This window comes from Oncorhynchus masou, chromosome 25, assembly GCF_036934945.1.
Source record: "Oncorhynchus masou masou isolate Uvic2021 chromosome 25, UVic_Omas_1.1, whole genome shotgun sequence".
Classification (NCBI taxonomy): domain Eukaryota; kingdom Metazoa; phylum Chordata; class Actinopteri; order Salmoniformes; family Salmonidae; genus Oncorhynchus; species Oncorhynchus masou.
Window position 1 is genome coordinate 21034469 of NC_088236.1, and position 22134 is coordinate 21056602.

The window sequence follows — 22134 nt, forward strand, 5'->3', positions numbered from 1 at the left end:
TTATCTTGGCCAGGTCGCAATTGTAAATGAGAAGGTGAAATAAAACTCCTAAATAGCACCTGGGCCAACACAGGTGAAACACCTTCCCACTAATGGGATAGCAACCAGCACAGGTGTAACATACTGACTGATGAGGTGACACCATGTGCTAACCAGCTATACGTGCTAAAGTCCAACCTTAAAACATAAAAAAAAAAAAGCCTGTAACACCCACTACCTACCCACACCGCTTGTTTTTAACCAATAGACAAATATTAGACAAAACAGGGAATCAGAAGGAGAATATAGCCACCACTTGATAATTGACAAAACTTTAAGTTGCTTTGAATAAGAGTGTCTGCTGAAAAATGGTGGGGTTTAATTGACATCAAGTCATTGGGATAATACACTCAGAACTGGAGAGGGACTGGTAGCAGAGTTATGGAATCAAGATGTACTGTATGTCTAGAGAAGAATTGACGTGAATCACCTGGAAGTTTCCCACCATGACCAGTCCTACAGCATTGGTGCAGCCAGACAACAGGGCATTGGTGTTAATCCAGCAACCGTGGCTGTGCTCAATCACCTGGGCATAGCGCAGAAGGCACACCATCACCACTGGGGGGGAGAGCAAGAGAGATGGGATGAAGAGGAGCACAGACAAAGGCAGCAGAGTGAGTGGTGATAAATAAGACAGAACAGGAAGTAATGGAGAAGGGTCATGGATGATAAAGGGGGGTGGGGTGGGCAATAATGGAGGAAAGGCCACATGCATTATTGATTAAAGACCAGAGCCCATTGAGCCCTTCTGCTCATACTGCTGACTAGTGGCATACACTGATTTGCTATGTAAATTCATCTAGGACAGGCAGACTAGATCAGTTAGGCCTATATAGGAAATTCTTTTAAATATTTGGTTTTGATAAAAGTTCACATTATACCCGTGGATTCAGCACCAGTTTCCGGTGTCATGGTGATAATGACTACAGTACTAAAAAGGAGATTATGTGAGGTGATATAATCTCCTTTGGGGAAAAAAGTAAAAAAACTGATAGCATGTACAGGTATTTAATCACCACCTTTAGATCATTATCACCATGACACAGCAAAAGTATTATCTGTACTGTTGCACAAACAACCAACCTCTCGAATGAGCCAATGATCATATTTGGCCGATATTTCTACTGAGATAATGTTTTTATTATGCCCACCCAGCAGACTGTCGACCAATCGTGTTTATGGTTGTCATGCTGCGGCACGCGGTTGCTAAGCTCATCATCATGCAATCCCTTCTCAAAGTCAATGTTTATGTCAAAAACATGCCTATTTTCCTTGAAAATACGTAATGTCACGATTCTAAAGCTATATGATACTACAGATGTCAAGTCATTTTTTCTAGATCAGCTTTAATATTGATGTAAACTATAAATTTATCGGTAATGTAATTGTCTGCATAATTTAAAATCCCCCATACACAGTACCAGTTTGGACACACTCATTCAAGGGTTTCTCTTTATTTTTTACATTGTAGAATAAGTGAAGATGCCAAAGATTTAACACACATATTGAAAGTGTTATACAAATCAAAATATTTTATATTTGAGATTCTTCAAAGTAGTCCCCCCTATGCCCCTAGCTTTTTACACTCTTGGCATTCTCTCAACCAGCTTCATGAGGTAGTCACCTGGAATGCATTTGAATTAACAGGTGTGCCTTGTAAAAGTTAAATTTGTGGAATTGCTTTCCTTCTTAATGTGTTTGAGCCAATCAGTTGTGCTGTGACAAGGTAGGGGTGGTATACAGAAGATTTACCAAATAGGGCTAAGACCAAGTTCATATTATGGCAAGAACAGCTCAAATAAGCAAAGAAAAGAAACGACAGTCCATCATTACTTCAAGACATGAAGGTCAGTCAATTCAAAAATTAAAGAACTTTGATAGTTTCTTCAAGTGCAGTAGCAAAAACCCTCAAGCGCTATGATAAACTGGCTCTCATGAAGAACATTACAGGAGAGGAAGACCCAGAGTTACCTCTGCTGCAGAGGATAAGTTCATTAGAGTTACCAGCCTCAGAAATTGCACCCCAAATAAATGCTTCAGAGTTCAACAGACATCACAACATCAACTGTTCAGAGGAGACTGCGTGAATCAGGCCTTCATGGTCAAATTGCTGCAAAGAAACCACTACTAATGGACACCAATAAGAAGAGACTACTTGGGCCAAGAAACATGAGCAATGGACATTTGACTGGTGGAAATCTGTCCTTTGGTCTGATGAGTCCAAATTTGAGATTTTGGTTCCAACAGCCATGTCTTTGAAATGCAGAGTAGGTGAATGGATGATCTCCGCATGTGTGGTTCCCACCGTGAAGCATGGAGGTTTGATGGTGTGGGGATGCTTTGCTAGTGACACCATCAGTGATTTATTTAGATTTCAAGTCACACTTAACCAGCATGGCTACCACAGCATTCTGCAGCGATACGCCATCCCATCTGGTTTGCGCTTTGTGGGACTCTGTTTTTCAACAGGACAATGTCACAACACACCTCCAGGTTGTGTAAAGGCTATTTGACCAAGAAAGAGAGTGATGGTGTGCTGCATCAGATAACATAGTCTCGACAAAATCACCCAACCGAAATGAGATGTTTTGGGATGAGTTGGACTGCAGAGTGAAGGAAAAGCAGCCAACAAGTGCTCAGCATATGTAGGAACCCTTCAAGACAGTTGGAAAAGCATTCCAGGTGAAGCTGGTTGAGAGAAGGCCAAGTGCAAAGCTGTCATCAAGGGTGGCTATTTTGAAGAATATATATTTATTTGTTTAACACTTTTTTGGTTATTACCTGATTTCATGTGTTATTTCATAGATCATAGGTCTTCACTATTATTCTACATTGCAGAAAATAGTAAAAAGAGAAAAACCCTTGAATGAGTAGGTGTCCCAAATTTTGACTGGTACTGTATACACTTTTTTTGTATAATTTCCTCGTAACCCTACCATCCCTCCCCTAATTGGAGTAAACTAATGGACAACACTTAAGATTCTACATACATTTTACAGCCAATGCATTTTACAAGTCATTTTTTGTTTTTAATCCCATTCTTCAGCTACTCTCAAATCTCATCTCTGAAGACCATCAAGGTGGCAAGTTAATTATCTCACATCTGAGAAAAGATTTGTAATGTACTTCTTGTTGCCGAAATGTTGCTAATGTGTTGCTAATGTTGGGTTTTTGAGCTAGCGCCCATTGACATAGCATGGGTAAAGTTCCCCGATCCTCAAAAGTATATCTGCCGTTCTGAATGTTAGACTCCACTCTGAGGCACATTAAGCCGCAGGTTGAACATGGTGAGATTGTAGACGCCTAAATTGATAGCGGTAAAGTCACAAACTGCACTAACTGGCTACGTTACAGGCTGATAATGTCTTTGGTTTTATTGCGTGAAGCTATGTTAGCTAGCTAGCTAGCTACCTAGCCAGCCAGCCCATAGAGCAACCATTGCATTGTGGATTTTGTAGTAGACTTGAGCTGTTACAGATCATCACAACAATTTTACTACCAACCTTATTATAATGGCAAAATGAAACATTTGTTTGCCCCCCCCCCCCCAAAAAAGTGTTATTTAACACTGTAAATTAAAAGGAATGAGTGGCTTTGACCTCCAATACGTCACTGATGAGTGATACAAAGGGCACAGCTTATTGTCAGTGTGAGTGATGACAGAAGAGGGCTGCATCCCAAATGACACCCTTTTAATCCCTACATAGGTCTCTGTTCAAAAGTAGTGCACTATGGGCCCAGGTCAAAAATAGTACTCTAAATCGTGAATAGTCTTCCATTTGTGATGGAGAAGAGGCTCTTCTTACCCATGAAGCCTCCGACGTTCCCGATCAGACTGAACAGACAGCTCTCAGGGGGGAAGGAGCCACATTTACTGTACGAGACACAAGAGGGAGGAAACAACGTCACTCAAAATGCATAAGGAATCCACTCACAAGTTGACTAGGCCTATATTATGACCATGATTCAAATGTTAGGAAAAGGCATGCATGACAAGGTTGTTACTATTTCACCATTTCTCTTCTGGTATGGTTACAAGACTGTTGATGAACATATTATTAGAGAGCGAGAGAGAGGAAGAGCGAGACCCTAATTGACAAACAAAAGCAGTCTTCTCATGCTTGGTTGATAAAAATAAAAAAAAGCTTTGGACTCAATTTGGCATGAGGGTCTGCTATACAAATTGATGGAAAGCAGTGTTGGGGGGAAAACATGGCATTATAACATCCATGTACACAAACAAGTGTGCAGATAAAATTGGCAATAAACACATTTTCTTCAGGGCCAGGGGATGAGACAGGGATGTAGCTTGAGCCCCACGCTCTAACACTGAGTGTACAAAACATTAGGAACACCTACCTAACATTGAGTTGCACCCCCTTTTGCCCTCAGAACAGCCTCAATTCATCGGGGCATGGAACACAAGGTGTCGAAAGTGTTCCATCGGGATACTGGCCCATGTTGACTAGAGGTCGACCGATTAATCAGAATGGCCAATTAATTTCATAACAATCGGAAATCTGCATTTTTGGACACCGATTTTGCCAAAAAGATTTCAGCTCTTCCATTGTACTTCAAGCATTGCGCTGTTTATGACTTCAAGCCTATCAACTCCCGAGATTAGGCTGGTGTAACCGTTGTGAAATGGCTAGCTAGTTAGTGGGGTGTGCGCTAATAGCGTTTCAAAAGTCACTCGCTCCGAGACTTGGAATGGTTGTTCCCCTTGCTCTGCATGGGTAACGCTGCTTTGAGGGTGGCTGTTGTTAATGTGTTCCTGGTTCGAGCCCAGGTAGGAGAGGGACGGAAGCTATACTGTTACACTGGCAATACTAAAGTGCCTATAAAAACATCCAATAGTCAAAGGTATATGAAATACAAATGGTATTATAGGACTCTCTCTCTCTATAACAACTACAAACTCAAACTTCTTACCTGGGATTATTGAAGACTCATGTGGCACATATTACACTTTTACTTTCTTCTCCAACACTTTGTTTTTGCATTATTTAAACCAAATTGAACATGTTTCATTATTTATTTGAGGCCAAATTGATTTTATTAATGTATTATATTAAGTTAAAATAAGTGTTCATTCAGTATTGTTGTAATTGTCATTACAAAAAAAAAAAAAAACTTTTTTTTTTTTTTTAATCGGCTTTATTTGGTCCTCCAATAAATCGGTATTGAAAAATCATAATCGGTCGACCTCGAGTTGACTCCATTGCTTCCTACAGTTTTGTCAAGTTGCCTGTGTGTCCTTTGGGTGGTGGAACATTCTTGATACACATGGGAAACTATTGAGCGTGAAAAAAAAAAAAAAACAGCAGCGTTGCAGTTCTTGACACAAACCGGTGCACTTGGCACCGACTACTATACCTCATTCAAAAAGGAACTTAAATCTTGTCTTGCCCAATCACCATCTAAATGGCGCACATACACAACCCATGTCTCAATGCATAAATCTTTATTTAACCCATCTCCTCCCATTCATCTACACCAGAGGCTCCTCACAGGAGAAAGGGGTGGACCATCCTTCTCAGTGAATTTCAGAAACATTTTAGTGATTTATTTTTAATTAAATATAGTCACATCACTAAATAATTCATTTAAAAAAACAACACTTTTGCAATGTACGTCTTCGTAACCTCAACAGCACTCTGTAGGGTAGCACCATGGTGTAGCCAGAGGATAGCTAGTTTCCACCCTCTGGGTACATTAACTTACAGTTGAAGTCGGAGGTTTACATACACCTTAGCCAACTACATTTAAACTTTCACAATTCCTGACAGTTAATCCAAGTCAAAATTCCCTGTCTTAGGTCAGTTAGGGTCACCACTTTATTTTAAGAATGTGAAATGTCAGTATAATAGTAGAGAATTATTTATTTCAGCTTGTACTTCTTTCATCACATTCCCAGTGGGTCAGAAATGTACATACACAATTAGTGTTTGGTAGCATTGCCTTTAAAATTGTTGAACTTGGGTCAAACGTGTCAAGTAGCCTGCCATAAGCTTCCCACAATAAGTTGGGTGAATTTTGGCCCATTCCTCCTGACAGAGCTGGTGTAACAGTCAGGTTTGTAGGCCTCCTTGCCCGCACACGCTTTTTCAGTTCTGCCCACAAATTTTCTATGGGATTGAAGTCAGGGCTTTGTGATGGCCACTCCAATACCTTGACATTGTTGTCCTTAAGCCATTTTGCCACAACTTTGGAAGTATGCTTGGGGTCATTGTCCATTTGGAAGACCCATTTGCGAACAAGCTTTAAGTTCCTGACTGATGTCTTGAGATGTTGCTTCAATATATCCACATCATTTTCATTCTTCGTGATGCCATCTATTTTGTGAAGTGCACCAGTCCCTCCTGCAGCAAAGCACCCCCACAACATGATGCTGCCACTTCCGTGCTTCATGGTTGGGATGGTGTTCTTCAACTTGCAAGCTTCCCCCTTTTTCCTCCAAACATAACAATGGTCATTATGGCCAAACAGTTCTATTTTTGTTTCATCAGACCAAAGGACATTTCTCCAAAAAGTACAATCTTTGTCCCCATGTAGAGCTGCAAACCGTAGTCGGTCTTTTTTTAATGGCGATTTTGGAGCAGTGGCTCTTCCTTGCTGAGAGGCCTTTCAGGTTATGTCGATATAGGACTCGTTTTACTGTGGATATAGATACTTTTGTACCGGTTTCCTCCAGCATCTTCACAAGGTTCTTTGCCGTTGTTCTGGGATTGATTTGCACTTTTCACACCAAAGTACGTTCATCACTAGGAGACAGAACGCGGCTCCTTCCTGAGCGGTATGACGGCTGCGTGGTCTCATGGTGTTTATACTTGCGTACTATTGTGTGTACAGATGAATGTGGTACCTTCAGGCGTTTGGAAACTGCTCCCAAGGAAGAACCAGACTTGGAGGTCTACAATTTGTTCTGAGGTCTTGCCTGATTTCATTTTCCCATGATGTCAAACAAAGAGGCACTGAGTTTGAAGGTAGTCCTTGAAATACATCCACAGGTACACATTCAGTTGACTCAAATGATGTCAATTAGGCTATCAGAATCTTCTAAAGCCATGACATCATTTTCTGAAATTTTACAAGCTGTTTATAGACAGTAAGTGTATGTACAATTCTGACCCACTGGAATTGTGATACAGTGAATTATAAGTGAAATAATCTGTCTAAACAATTGTTGGGAAAAATAAAATGCCTTGTGTCATTCAAAGTAGACGTCCTAACTGACTTGCAAAAACTATAGTTTGTTAACAAGAAATTTGTGGAGTGGTTGAAAAACAAGTTTTAATAACCCCAACCTAAGTGTATGTAAACTTCCAACTTCAATTGTAAATACAAAACCTAGGAGGCTCATGGTTTTCACTCCCTTCCACAGCAATTTATGACAACTTCCGGAGGATGTCTTTGAACCTATCATAGATCATGTAGCATGAAATTACATCCACCCAAATCAAAGGATCAGAGAATGAATGTAGTACTGAAAGGTCTAAGCTGAAGCCATCTAGCACTGCAATGCATGTTGACTCAAAAAGACAATAGTTGAACAAAATAACAAAACTGGAATAAACGTATCTGAATTTGTCCAATAGAAACTCATTTGCAAATTTTGTACTAATGATCACACCAGAGATCAGCTAGATGCAGGCAAGAGTGTGCAAGGCGGTATTGAAAGTGTCACTGTCACCTTGATTACTCAAATCTCTCTCAACCAGTGCACAGACAAACTTTTGTTGCTATGTTGTAGCAACCTCTTGATGGGTATAGGGACAATTCAAGTATCATGTAGTAGTGTAACAGTATAACTTTAGACCGTCCCCTCACCCATACCCGGGCACGAACCAGGGAACCTCTGCACACATCAACAGTCACCCACGAAGCGTCGTTACCCATTTCTCCACAAAAGCCGCGGCCCTTGCAGAGCAACCACTACATCAAGTTCTCAGAGCAAGTGACGTCACCGATTGAAACACTATTTAGCGCGCACCACCGCTGACTAGCTAGCAGTTTCACATCCGTTACACTAGCCTAAACCTATCGATGTCATATTGAGCTCGGTGAATGGAATATGAATGAGTCATCCAATATGCTGTAATATAAATTAAGCATTAATACATTTTAGAAAATGTAATTAAAATAAAACAGTAATACCTTATTTACATAAGTATTCAGACCCTTTGCTAGGAGACTTGAAATTGAACTCTGGTGCATCCTGTTCACCTGTTCAAGTTCGAGAACTTGCGGTAATAGAGTCCACCTGTGGTAAATTCAATTGATTGGACATAATTTGGCTAGGCACACACCTGTCTATATAAAAATGTCCCACAATTGACAATGCATATCAGAACAAAAACCAAGCCATGAGGTCAAAGGAATTGTCCATAGCGCTAAGAGACAGGATTGTTTGAGGCACAGATATGGGGAAGGGTACCACATTTTTTTTTAAAGAATTGACGGTCCCCAAGAATACAGTGGCCTACATCATTAAATGGATAAGTTTGAAACCAGCAAGACTCTCCCTAGAGCTGGCCACTCAGCCAAACTGAGCAACCAGGGGAGAAAGGCCTTGGGGAGGTGACCAAGAACCCGATGGTCACTCTGACAGAGCTCCAGAGTTCCTCTATAGAGAGGGGAGAACCTTCCGGAAGTACAACCATCTCTGTAGCACTCCACCAGTCAGGATTTTATGTTAGAGCAGCCAGACTGAAGCCACTCTTCAGTAAAAGGCACATGACAGCCCCCTTTGGAGTTTGCCAAAAGGAACTCTCAGACCATGAGAACCTAGTCTGGTGAAGTCACAGCTGGAGGAAACCTGACACCATGTCAGGATGTTTTTTCAGCGGCAGGGACTGGGAGACTAGTCAGGATCGAGGGAAAGTGCAGAGATGTTTGATGAAAACCTGCTCCAAAGTGCTCAGGACCTCAGACTGGGGCAAAGTTTCACCTTTCAACAGGACAACGACCCAAAGCACACAGCCAAGACAATACAGGAGTGGCTTCAGGACAAGTCTCTGAATGTCCTTGAGTGGCCCAGACAGAACATCTCTAAAGAGACCTGAAAACAGTTGTGCAGTGACACTCCCATCCAACCTGACAGAGGTTGAGTGGACCTGCAGAGAAGAATGGGAGAAACTCCAAATACAAGTGTGCAAAACTCGAGGCTGTAATCGCTGCCAAAGGTGCTTCAACAAAGTACTGAGTAAAGAGTCTGAATACTTATGTATTAAATAAAAAATATCACATATCTTAGAACCAGTTTTTGCTTCTTCATTATGGGGTTGTGTGTAGATTGAGAGGGGAAACGATTTAATCCATTTTAGAATAAGACTAACGTTACAAAATGGGTCTAAATACTTTCCGAATGCACTGTATATCAATGAATTGTCGAGAACACTAGAACAGTCTGCAGCCTTACCCTACTGGACCTGGAAATCAAATGTCTGTTTGCAGAATATCTGGTGTGTCGGTCCCTAACCAAGAAGTGCCTACAGCAGCACCTAAGCGTCTGCACAGATTCTGGCCCTGACAGTAAATCTCAGGAAGACAAAAATAATGGTGTACCAAAAAAGGTCCAGTAGCCAGGACAACAATTTTCAGTGGTATTGTTAACAAGCACACCCACATAAAGAAAATGAAAAACCGGTTCAGCCCCTGGTTTGACCGTGATCTACGCATTCCCAGGCTGACTGGCTATCGTTCAGGGAAATGAGTAATAAGTGCACTCAGGCTATACAGAAGGCCAAAGTTGGTGACTTAAAGGAGAAGTGCTCTCTCTGTGGGTCTAACCCCAATAAGTTCTGGTAAACGGTTAAAAACCAGGAGAATAAGCCATGCTCCTCACAGCTGCCCATGTCCCTTAACATAGATGTGGTTGTTACTAACAAGAAGCACATGGCTGAGCTCTTTAATAATCACCACGTCATTAAGTCAGGATTCCTATTTGACTCAGCCATGCCTCCTTGCCCGTCCAACATTTCCTCATCTCCCACCCCTTCTAATTCGACCCGATGCTTCTCCCTCTTTTTCCCCTGACCCGCTACAAAGTTTCTCCCTGCAGACGGTCACTGAGTCCGAAGTGCTAAAGGAGCTCCTTTAACTTGACCCCCCCCCAAAAAAAAAAAAAACATCTGGGTCAGATGGTTTAGACCCTTCTTTATTTAACCTCTTGAAACTCTGGGGGCGCTATTTCATTTTTGGATGAAAAACGTTCCCGTTTTAAATATAATTGATAGCTTTGGAAAGAAAACACTGAATTTTCCAGAACTGCAAAGATATTGTCTGTGAGTGCCCTAGAACAGGAGCTACAGGCAAAACCAAGATGAAACGGCAACCAGGAAATGAGCAGGATTTTTGAGGCTCTGTTTTCCATTGTCTCCTTATATGGCTGTGAATGTGACAGGAATGAGCCTGCCCTATCTATCGTTTCCCCAAGGTGTCTGCAGCATTGTGACGTATTTGTAGGCATATCATTGGAAGATTGACCATAAGAGACCACATTTACCAGGTGTCCGCCCGGTGTCCTCCGTCGAAATTGGTGCGTCATTTTCAGCTGCTGGTATTTTTCCATGGGATTCTGAGGGGAAAGCAGGCTTCCACGAACGGCATATCAATGAAGAGATGTGTGAAAAAACACCTTGAGGATTGATTCTAAACAACGTTTGCCATGTTTCGGTCGATATTATGGAGTTAATTTGGAAAAAGTTTGACGTTTTGGTGACTGAATTTTCGGTTCGGTAGCCAAATGTGATGTACAAAACGGAGCGATTTCTCCTACACAAAGATTCTTTCAGGAAAAACTGAACATTTGCTATGTAACTGAGAGTCTCCTCATTGAAAACATCCAAAGTTCTTCAAAGGTAAATGATTTTATTTATTTGGTTATCTGGTTTTTGTGAAAATGTTGCGTGCTAAACGCTACGCAAAATGCTAAGCTAGCTTGCAATACTCTTACACAAATGCTTGATTTGCTATGGTTCAAAAGCATATTTTGAAAATCTGAGATGACAGTGTTGTTAAGAAAAGGCTAAGCTTGAGAGCAGGCATATTATTTTCATTTCATTTGCGATTTTCAGAAATCGTTAACGTTGCGTTATGCTAATGAGCCTGAGGCTGTATTCACGATCCCGGATGGGTAGTATCAAGAGGTTGCTGCCCCTATCATCGATAAGACTGTCTCTCCTTTCTGGGGAGGTTCCCATTGCTTGGAAGGCAGCCATGGTTCATCCTATATTTAAAAAAGGGGGAGATCAAGCTGATCCGAACTGTTATAGGCTTATTTCTATATTGCCCTGTTTATCTGACTGCCTTTCTTGATGTCTATAGTTCTCTCTGGTATGCAATCTAGTTTCCGCTCAGGTTATGGATGTGTCACTGCAACCTTAAAGGTCCTCAATGATGTCACCATTGCCCTTGATTCTAAGCAATGTTATGCTGCTATTTTTATTGACTTGGCCAAAGCTTTTGATGTCTCTGAGGGGTCTTTGGCCTGGTTTGCTAACTACTGCTCTCAAAGAGTGCAGTGCATAAAGTCAGAACATCTGCTGTCTCAGCCACTGCCTGTCACCAAGGGTGTACCCCAAGGCTCAATCCTAGGCCCCACGCTCTTCTCAATTTACATCAACAACATAGCTCAGGCAGTAGGAAGCTCTCTCATCCATTTATATGCAGATGATACAGTCATACTCAGCTGGCCCCTCCCCGGATTTTGTGTTAAACGCTCTACGACAAAGCTTTTAGCGTCCAACAAGCTTTCTCTGCCCTTAACACATCCAAAATAGAGGTCATGTGGTTTGGTAAGAACAATGTCCCTCTTCCCACAGGTGTTATTACTACCTCTGAGGGTTTAGAGCTTGAGATAGTCAACTCATACAAGTACTTGGGAGAATGGCGAGATGGTACACTGTCCTTCTCGCAGCACATATTAAAGCTGCAGGCTAAAGTTAAAATCTAGACTTGGTTTCCTCTATCATAACTGCTTCTCTTTCACCCCAGCTGTCAAACTAACCCTGATATAGATGACCATCCTACCCATACTAGAATACAGAGACGTAATGTATAGATCGGCAAGTAAGGGTGCTCTCGAGCGGCTAGATGTTCTTTACCTTTAGGCCATCAGATTTGCCACCAATGCTCCTTATAGGACACATCACTGCACTCTATACGCCCTCTATGGTTGTGAGGTGTGTGGTCCACTCACCAACCAATAATTCACAAAATGGCACCAACATCCAATTGAGACTACATGCAGAATTCTGCAAAAATATAATAATTTGTGTACAATGCAAACAATGTATACAGAGCAGAATTAGGACTTCACCCACTAGTTAACAAAATCCAGAAAATATATCTTAAATTCTACAACCATCTAAAAGGAAGCGATGCTCACACATCCTATGACAAAGCCATCACCTACAGTGAGATTAACCTAGAGAAGAGTCCCCTCAGCCAACTGGTTCTGGGGCTCTGTTTAAAAACACAGACAGACCCCACAAAGCTCCAGGACAACAACACAATTAGACCCAACCGAATTATAAGAATGCAAAAAGAAAACTATGACATACTGGAAATAACCAAAAAACTGAGCTAACTAATGCTATTTGGCTGTAAACAGAATACACAGTACCTGACAACTGACTGACAAAATAGAAATATTGACTATGTACAGACTCAAGTGAGCATAGCCTTGCTATTGAGAGAAGCCGCCATTGCCCATCTTCTCTACAGAGCCAGGTCTGCCTCTGTGCCCACAAAATGAAGTGGACAATGAGCTGCACTTCCTAACCTCCTACCAAATGCATGACAACATTAGAGATGCATACAATGGGGCAAAAAAGTATTTAGTCAGCCACCAATTGTGCAAGTTCTCCCACTTAAAAAGATGAGAGGCCTGTACATTTTCATCATAGGTTCACTTCAACTATGACAGACAAAATTAGAGAAAATAAATACAGAAAATCACATTGTAGGATTTTCTATTTATTTATTTGCAAATTATGGTGGAAAATAAGTATTTGGTCACCTACAAACAAGCAAGATTTCTGGCTCTCACAGACCTGTAACAACTTCTTTAAGAGGCTCCTCTGTCCTCCACTCGTTACCTGTATTAATGGCACCTGTTTGTACTTGTTATCAGTATAAAAATACACCTGTCCACAACCTCAAACAGTCACACTCCACTATGGCCAAGACCAAAGAGCTGTCAAGGGACACCAGAAACAAAATTGTAGACCTGCACCAGGCTGGGAAGACTGAATCTGCAATAAGTAAGCAGCTTGGTTTGAAGAAATCAACTGTGGGAGCAATTATTAGGAAATGGAAGACATACAAGACCACTGATAATCTCCCTCGATCTGGGGCTCCACGCAAGATCTCACCCAGTGGGGTCAAAATGATGACAAGAACGGTGAGCAAAAATCCCAGAACCACACGGGGGGACCTAGTGAATGACCTGCAGAGAGCTGGGACCAAAGTCACAAAGCCTACTATCAGTAGTAACACACTACGCCGCCAGGGACTCAAATCCTGCAGTGCCAGACGTGTCTCCCTGCTTAAGCCAGTACATGTCCAGGCCCGTCTGAAGTTTGCTGGAGAGCATTTGGATGATCCAGAAGAAGATTGAGAGAATTTCATCTGACCATATGACACCAAAATATAACTTTTTGGTAAAAACTCAACTCGTCGTGTTTGGAGGACAAAGAATGCTGAGTTGCATCCAAAGAACACCATACATACTGTGAAGCATGGGGGTGGAAACATCATGCTTTGGGGCTGTTTTTCTGCAAAGGGACCAGGACGACTGATCCGTGTAAAGGAAAGAATTAATGGGGCCATGTATCGTGAGATTGAGTGAAAACCTCCTTCCATCAGCAAGGGCATTGAAGATGAAACGTGGCTGGGTCTTTCAGCATGACAATGATCCCAAACACACCGCCCGGGCAACGAATGAGTGGCTTCGTAAGAAGCATTTCAAGGTCCTGGTCCTCTCCAGATCTCAACCCCATAGAAAATCTTTGGAGGGAGTTGAAAGTCCATGTTGCCCAGCAACAGCCCCAAAACATCACTGCTCTAGAAGAGATCTGCATGGAGGAATGGGCCAAAATACCAGCAACAGTGTGTGAAAACCTTGTGAAGACTTACAGAAAACATTTGACCTCTGTCATTGCCAACAATGGGTATATAACAAAGTATTGAGATAAACTTTTGTTATTGACCAAATACTTATTTCCCACCATAATTTGCAAATAAATTCATTTAAAAAAAATCCTACAATGTGATTTTCTGGATTTTTTTTCTCTCATTGTTGCTGTCATAGTTGAAGTGTACCTATGATGAAAATTACAGGCCTCTAATCTTTAAGTGGGAGAACTTGCACAATTGGTGGCTGACTAAATACTTTTTTGCCCCATTATATTTCCCACAGACTCACAAAGAAATTGAAAACATTGATCAACTCCCATACCGGTTAGATGAACAAACCAGCTCCGTGTGTGTGCAGGTTAAGTTTGTCTATCCCCACCAGGCGCAATAAGGACACGCAGGTTGAAATTTCAAAATTAACTCTGAACCAACTATATTAATTTGGGGTTGAAAAACACATTAAACATTCATGGACATTTAGCTAGCTAGCTGTTGCTAGCTAATTTGTCCTGGGATAAAAATATTGGCTAGTTATTTTACCTGAAATGTACAGTCTTTCCTAGATCGTTGTAGAATATTGGCCTATTTTGAGTCACAACATCGTGTGTTTATACTCTGACAATGAATCCACAGATTAAAAGGGGAAACCTAGTTAGTTTAGGTTGGCAACCAACTTTAAGATGCACTACTGCAACCAACCGGACTGGAGTGTGGACCTTGTTCATCTTTCAATCACCCACATGTATATGCTCCTAAAAACCAATGAGGAGATGGGAGATGCAGGACTTGCAGTGCATCAAGTGTCTATTTTAGCGCCTAGCCACGCTAACCCTCATTGATGCGCACATGCAGTTTTGATGAAATGATTGAACACGTGTACATTATTTTGCAATGCTCACACACAAAACGCAGCAGGTGTGGTCAGCATGAAAGGTGAGAGAGAGCAAGCGAACAAAGGAATGTGAGACCTGATGAGGGGGATGTCCTGTATGGTGCAGCACGTCTTAGGGAAGCCTGGCCTGGCCATCTCCTCTGTACATGTCACATTGTAGGACCTGCACACAAGACACACCATTTTGGGAGGGAATTAGCCCTCTGTTCAGTCAAGCAGATGATATACTGTAGTATTAAGTCAATGTAGGCTATAAATCCAAAGACAAAACTAGGTCTTCTTTACTCCCACAAATGTTTATATGAAACTCACTGAAGGGTCACTCACCAGTTCTCCACAGGACAAACGTGATGATTCATCACAGCCATGGCGTAGCTGTGAGGGAAAACAAACACATCAATGACTTAAAATCACGACATTATGGACTGGATTCCTGGACATATATTAAGCCTAGTCCTAAAAATTTAGATTCTCCATTAAGTATGCTTTTTTAAATCCAGAACTGGGCTTAATCGGTGTCCAAGAAACTAGATATCAATGTTTCTCTGTCAATCACTTTGTAGTACACCCTTAGTAAGGAAAACAAATGTAACTGGAGCCTAGTATTTGAGAACTCACACTATCCATATTCCTGTGATGGAGAAGGCAGAGAGGCTGACAGGCAAGACGATCCAGGCAGTCATTGGACTGGCAGTGTGCTGTCTTTGTTCAAAGCATGAGGGAGAGGGCTTCAGGCTGGACAAGGCAGACAATGAGGGGACAAGGTGGGGACACTAACAGGCAGGGAGGACAGACATGGGGGGGGGGCATAAAAGGAAGACAGGGGGATGGCACACTGCTTGTGTTATGCCGCTCGATGCCTGCAGCAGTCTTCACCACAGAGCAGGGAGTGAGAGAGTTTAACAAAAGGCCAAATGTGAGCAGAGAAGAAAAGAGGGGCAGGGGAGAAAGAACAATTAGGCATAGTATTTGTAGTTTATTTTTCAGTAGGGTGACTTCACTTTCTTTAGTTGCCTGAAAAAAATGTCAGACGACAGGAATTCTAAAATCAGGTATCCTAGGTCTAGGAAAATCACACCACAATAACATTTAAAAGTGTATTAATTTAGCAGACACTCTTATTCAGAGCGACTTACAGGAGCATTTAAGGTTAAGTGCCTTGCTCAAGAACACATCAACAGATTTTTCACCAAGTTGGCTCAGGGATTCGAACCAGCGACCTTTCAATTACTGGCCCAACACTCTGTCAAAAATCACCCTGTCAGTATAACCTACAGAAGAAAACAAAATCTGATTGTCATTGCTATACTAAAATTAGTGTGTTGACTGACATTATAAGCAGTGTCATTTTGCAGTTTAGGCCTGTACAGTTTCAACCTTTGCTCAGACTCACAGGGATTAGAATGAACTAAGAATGATCACACCGTAACTAAAAACAAGCTCTTGGTTTTCCATGATCACATTAGAAAACAGACTAAGACTTTGGTTAAAGGGGTAGTTTAGTTCTCAAGTAGTACTGAAATACAGTATATTTTATACAATGTGGGGGCGGTAGAGATACTGAGAGCTCATCTCAGTGACAAATGAGAGAGGCCATTGTTTCCTGATACATTTACAGGGAAGAGATAATGGAGAGGTTCATGACAGAATATTTCCTGTCTAGGCTTGATCAATTTTCCCATTTAGCTGGATATCTCTTCTCAAGGCTCACAATTATCAACCCCCACTGTTACTGAAGCATCGGACTTGGATAGGGCAGGGGTCCCTCTATCGTGCTAGACTAATTCATATGAGGTCCAACTGCAGCAAGCAACAATTATTGGGTTTTCTAGCTGACTAATGTTGAAATTGAGTAGCTATGATCCATTGTTGCACTGTGGCTGGCATGGATGATCAGATAATCATTGTCAGAACACCGGCTGTTAGCCAGCTATCAAGCCAACCTTCGCTAACCACTAGCTAGCTAGCTAGCTAATTAAAGCTAGTCTCAAATGATTGGCAGTACACCCTGCAAGTGTGACAGGTAAACTAGCCACATACAGTAGGATCAAATGCATTACCTAGCTACCAACAGTAGTTAATGCATTTGATCCTATTAACGTTAAATCGTTCCTCCTAGCTAGCTAACGACATAGCTTATTGTTTCGCAAACCAACGTCAGTCCATACGCAAACGAACGTAAGCTAACTAGTCAACACTGCTACTAGCTAACAAGTTAAAGCAGGGGTTGTGTACCGGTAACGCTGGGTAAAGTGTGTTCACTGACAGACAGCTGGTTCATGCTGGCTAAATAATTATTCTCCCCTTTCTCCAAAGCAAGTAGCTAGCTGGCGGACTGGACAAATGAACAAAAGAGAGGGGTTAGCGGTGTCTGACTGGCTAGTTTTGACCCCGCATACAAGTGAAACGTCCACAACAGTAGCACATATAATGAAAACCACTATGTACATACCCCAGATCCCGCTATTTCCACCACGAACCTCAACATTGGTTTCCCTTTAAAACGGGCCCCTCCACTCAATCGTGCGTGTCACTCTTCTGCCTCTTCTTCTTCTGTGGGTTTTATGGCAGACTACTACCTAAAAAGTTTTATTGCCGCCACCAACTGGACGGGTTGAAACCAAAACAAGGTTAAAAAAAAAGAAGAGAAAAAAAAAGATCCTTACGTGATTGTGAAACTAATTTAATTCACCAAAATAAAAAATAGTACATTGACAAAACAAAACTCCCACTTCTTCCTTCTTTCAATTCTCCATATCTACCTTCTCAGGCTCGAGGACCTGAGGGTGGTACAGTTTGTGACAATATTCCATGTAACAGAGAAATCTTTCAGCCCCAGTAACCACTCCGCCACTTCCACAATGATTTCTATCTTCCTGGTTCTTCTCTCCACCTTGGCAGAGCCATGTATCACTCTAGCTATAAATGTCAAAAGTCCACCTTCCTAACCATTAAAATGTCAGGATCCTACAGCCTGCAGTGAAGGCCTATCAAATCAATTCAAATCAAACGCATTTTTATTGTTCACATACACATGGTTAGCAGATGTTATTGCGAGTGTAGCGAAATGCTTATGCTTCTAGATCCGACAGTGTAGCAGTATCTAACAGGTAAAATCTAACAATTCCACAACAAACCTAATATCTAACAAATTCCTCAACAAAATCTAATACACACAATCTAGTAAAGGAATGGGATAAGAATATATAAGTATAAAATATATGGATGAGCAGTGACAGAGCGGCGAAGATGCAATAGATAGTAAATAATAGATAGTGAAGGATGCAGTATACATTAAATACATATGAGATGAGTAATGCAAGATATGTAAACATTCTTAAAGTGACATTATTAAAGTGACTAGTGTACTATTTATGGCTGTTTAACAATCTGATGACCTTGAGATAGAATCTGTTTTTCAATCTCTCGGTCCCAGCTTTGATGCACCTGTACTGACCTCGCCTTCAGGATGGAAGCGGGGTGAACAGGCAGTGGCTCGGGTGGTTATTGTCCTTGATGATCTTTTTGTCCTTCCTGTGACATCGGGTGTTGTAGGTGTCCTGGAGGGCAGGTAGTTTGCCCCCGGTGATGCGTTGTGCAGATTGCACCATCCTCTAGAGAGCCTTGCGGTTGTGGGTGGTGCAATTGCCGTACCAGGCGGTGATACAGCCCAACAGGATGTGCTCAATTGTGAACCTGTTAAAGTTAGTGAAGGTTTTCTGTGACAAGCCACATTTTTTCAGCCTCCTGAGGTTGAAGATGCGCTGTTGCGCCTTCTTCACCACACTGTCTGTGTGCGTGGACCATTTCAGTTTGTCTGTGATATAAACACAGACAAACTTAAAATCCAACACCATGGACTTTTCAAGTGCACCATTCAAACCATCAACCCTTTTAACAGCTGCTCTGGATAGCCCTGACTTCGAAAGAAGTGGCTTCATGGTTCCCACCACAATTACAACATGTCCCATTTTCATCACTTTTATAACACATATGATATTTTCCACAACTTGGACATCTCGGCTTCTCCCTTCTGAAAACACTTGAAACATTTATCTTGGGATAAATGCTCTTACTCTGTAGTTAATATAACCAAACTGAGCTTGAGTAGGGAGAGACTTCATATCAAAAAAACAAAAGAACAGGTAGACTCTTCACTTTGTCTTCATTCATCACACGATTCATCCGACGGGCATCAATCACTTCAGGAAGTAAGCCAGTGTGTCTATGTATACGGACGAGTCTAAATATTTCTCAAACTAAAAACATTGTATTTAGGAAAAATTATTCACTAAACCCTAAACCTTGTAATAAATAATGTGGAAATTGAACAAGTTGAGGTGACTAAACTGCTTGGAGTAACCCCGGATTCCCGCGGATTCACCCCGGATTGTAAACTGTCATGGTGAAAACATATTGATACAATAGTAGCTACGATGGGAAGAATTGTCAAAGACCCCATCCAACCCAGTCATAGAATGTTATCTCTACTACCACATGGCAAGCGGTACCGGAGTGCCAAGTCTAGGACAAAAGGGCTTCTCAACAGTTTTTACCCCCAAGACATAAGACTCCTGAACAGGTAATCAAATGGTTACCCGGACTATTTACATTGTGTGCTCCCCCCAACCCCTCTTTTACACTGCTGATACTCTCTGTTTATCATATATGCATAGTCACTTTAACTATACATTCATGTACATACTACCTCAATTTACCCGACCAACCAGTGCCCATGGACAATCAGACCGAATAACTGGTGCCTGCATATAGCCTCGCTACTGTTATAGCCTCGCTACTGTTATAGCCTCGCTACTGTTATAGCCTCACTACTGTTATAGCCTCGCTACTGTTATTTTTCACTGTCTTTTTACTGTTGTTTTTATTTCTTTACTCATCTGTTGTTCACCTAATACCTTTATTGCACTGTTGGTTAGAGCCTATAAGTAAGCATTTCACTGTAAGGTCTACAGTCGTGGCCAAAAGTTTTGAGAATGACACAAATATTAATTTTCACAGTCTGCTGCCTCAGTTTGTATGATGGCAATTTGCATATACTCCAGAATGTTATGAAGAGTGATCAGATGAATTGCAATTCATTGCAAATTCCCTCTTTGCCATGCAAATGACCTGAATCCCCCCAAAACATGTCTACTGCATTTCAGCCCTGCCAGAAAAGGATCAGCTGACATCATGTCAGTGATTCTCTCGTTAACACAGGTGTGGGTGTTGACGAGGACAATGCTGGAGATCACTCTGTCATGCTGATTAAGTTTGAATAACAGACTGGAATCTTCAAAAGAAGGGGGTGCTTGGAATCATTGTTCTTCCTCTGTCAGTCATGGTTACCTGCATGGAAACACGTGCTGTCATCATTGCTTTGCACAAAAAGGGCTTCACAGGCAAGGATATTGCTGCCAGTAAGATTGCACCTAAATCAACCATTTATCAGATCATCAAGAACTTTAAGGAGAGCGGTTCAATTGTTCTGAAGAAGGCTTCAGGGCACCCAAGAAAGTCCAGCAAGCACCAGGACCGTCTCCCAAAGTTGATTCAGCTCCGGGATCGGGGCACCACCAGTACAGAGCTTGCTCAGGAATGGCTGCAGGCAGGTGTGAGTGCATCTGCACGTACAGTGAGGCAAAAACTTTTGGAGGATGGCCTGGTGTCAAGAAGGGCAGCAAAGAAGCCATTTCTCTCCAGGAAAAATATCAGGGACAGACTGATATTCTGCAAAGGGTACAGGGATTGGACTGCTGAGGACTGGGGTAAAGTCATTTTCTCTGATGAATCCCCTTTCCGATTGTTTGGGGCACCCGGAAAAAGCTTGTCGGAGAAGACAAGGTGAGCACTACCATCAGTCCTGTGTCATGCCAACAGTAAAGCATCCTGAGACCATTCATGTGTGGGGTTGCTTCTTAGCCAAGGGAGTGGGCTCACTCACAATTTTGCCTAAGAACACAGCCATGAATAAATAATGGTACCAGCACATCCTCCAAGAGCAACTTCTCCCAACCATCCAGGAACAGTTTGGTGACAAACAATGCATTTTCCAGCATGATGGAGCGCCTTGTCATAAGGCAAAAGTGATAACTAAGTGGCTCGGGGGACAAAGCATCAATATTTTGGGTCCATGACCAGGAAACTCCCCAGACCTTAATCCCATTGAGAACTTGTGGTCAATCCTCAAGAAGCAGGTGGACAAACAAAAGCCCACAAATTCTGACAAACTCCAAGCATTGATTATGCAAGAATGGGCTGCCATCAGTCAGGATGTGGCCCAGAAGTTAATTAACAGCATGCCAGGGCGGATTACAGAGGTCTTGAAAAAGAAGGGTCAACACTGCAAATATTGACTCTTTGCATCAACTTCATGTAATTGTCTATAAAAGCCTTTGACACTTATGAAATGCTTGTAATTGTACTTCGGTATTGCATAGTAACATCTGCCAAAAATAACTAAAGACACTGAAGAAGCAAACTTTGTGAAAATGAATATTCGTGTCATTCTCAAAACTTTTGGCCACGACTGTACACCTGTTGTATTCGAATGCTGTACCTAATAAAGCACTGCTCTACCTTCTTGACAGAACTATCAACAAGGAAGGCCCTACAGGCCCTTGTTTTGTCGCATCTAGTCTACTGTTCAGTCATGTGGTCAGATGCCACAAAAGGGGACTTGGAAAATTGCAATTGGCTCAGAACAGGGCAGCACGGCTGGCCCTTGGATGGACACAGAGAGCTAATATTAATAATATGCATGTCAATCCCTCCTGACTCAAAGTGGAGGAGAGATTGACTTCATCACTACTTGTATTGACATGTTGAGTGTGCTGAGCTGTCTGTTTGAACTACTGGCGCACAGCTTGGACACCCATGCATACCCCACAAGATCAAATCAAAATCAAATCAAATGTATTTATATAGCCCTTCTTACATCATCTGATATATCAAAGTGCTGTACAGAAACCCAGCCTAAAACCCCAAACAGCAAGCACTGCAGGTGTAGAAGCACAGTGGCTAGGAAAAACTCCCTAGAAAGGCCAAAACTTAGGAAGAAA

At 41.9% G+C, this 22134-nt stretch overlaps 2 protein-coding genes across 6 annotated transcripts in view; one reads left to right on the top strand and one right to left on the bottom strand.

The window, feature by feature from the left end:
- Positions 1 to 17925, bottom strand: part of tmem150aa (transmembrane protein 150Aa) — a 28162-nt gene extending 10237 nt beyond the window's left edge. Inside the window, exons 1-7 of one of the 4 annotated variants that reach the window (XM_064936894.1) lie at positions 17526 to 17925; positions 16210 to 16344; positions 15692 to 15943; positions 15401 to 15448; positions 15150 to 15236; positions 3846 to 3913; positions 470 to 597 (exon numbers count right to left, since the gene is read on the bottom strand). In XM_064936894.1, the coding sequence (XP_064792966.1) occupies positions 470 to 597; positions 3846 to 3913; positions 15150 to 15236; positions 15401 to 15448; positions 15692 to 15756 (396 nt within the window). In that variant the 5' untranslated portion in view covers positions 15757 to 15943; positions 16210 to 16344; positions 17526 to 17925. The remainder of the gene's footprint in view (positions 1 to 469; positions 598 to 3845; positions 3914 to 15149; positions 15237 to 15400; positions 15449 to 15691; positions 15944 to 16209; positions 16345 to 17525) is intronic. The other 3 variants (XM_064936893.1, XM_064936895.1, XM_064936892.1) reach the window with 3 other exon arrangements.
- A 1599-nt stretch (positions 17926 to 19524) lies between these two features.
- LOC135513897 (prominin-2-like) overlaps positions 19525 to 22134 on the top strand; it is a 17778-nt gene continuing 15168 nt past the window's right edge. The window contains exon 1 of one of the 2 annotated variants that reach the window (XM_064936897.1): positions 19525 to 19655. The gene's annotated coding sequence lies outside the window, so the exon portion shown is untranslated. The remainder of the gene's footprint in view (positions 19656 to 22134) is intronic. The other variant, XM_064936896.1, reaches the window with a different exon arrangement.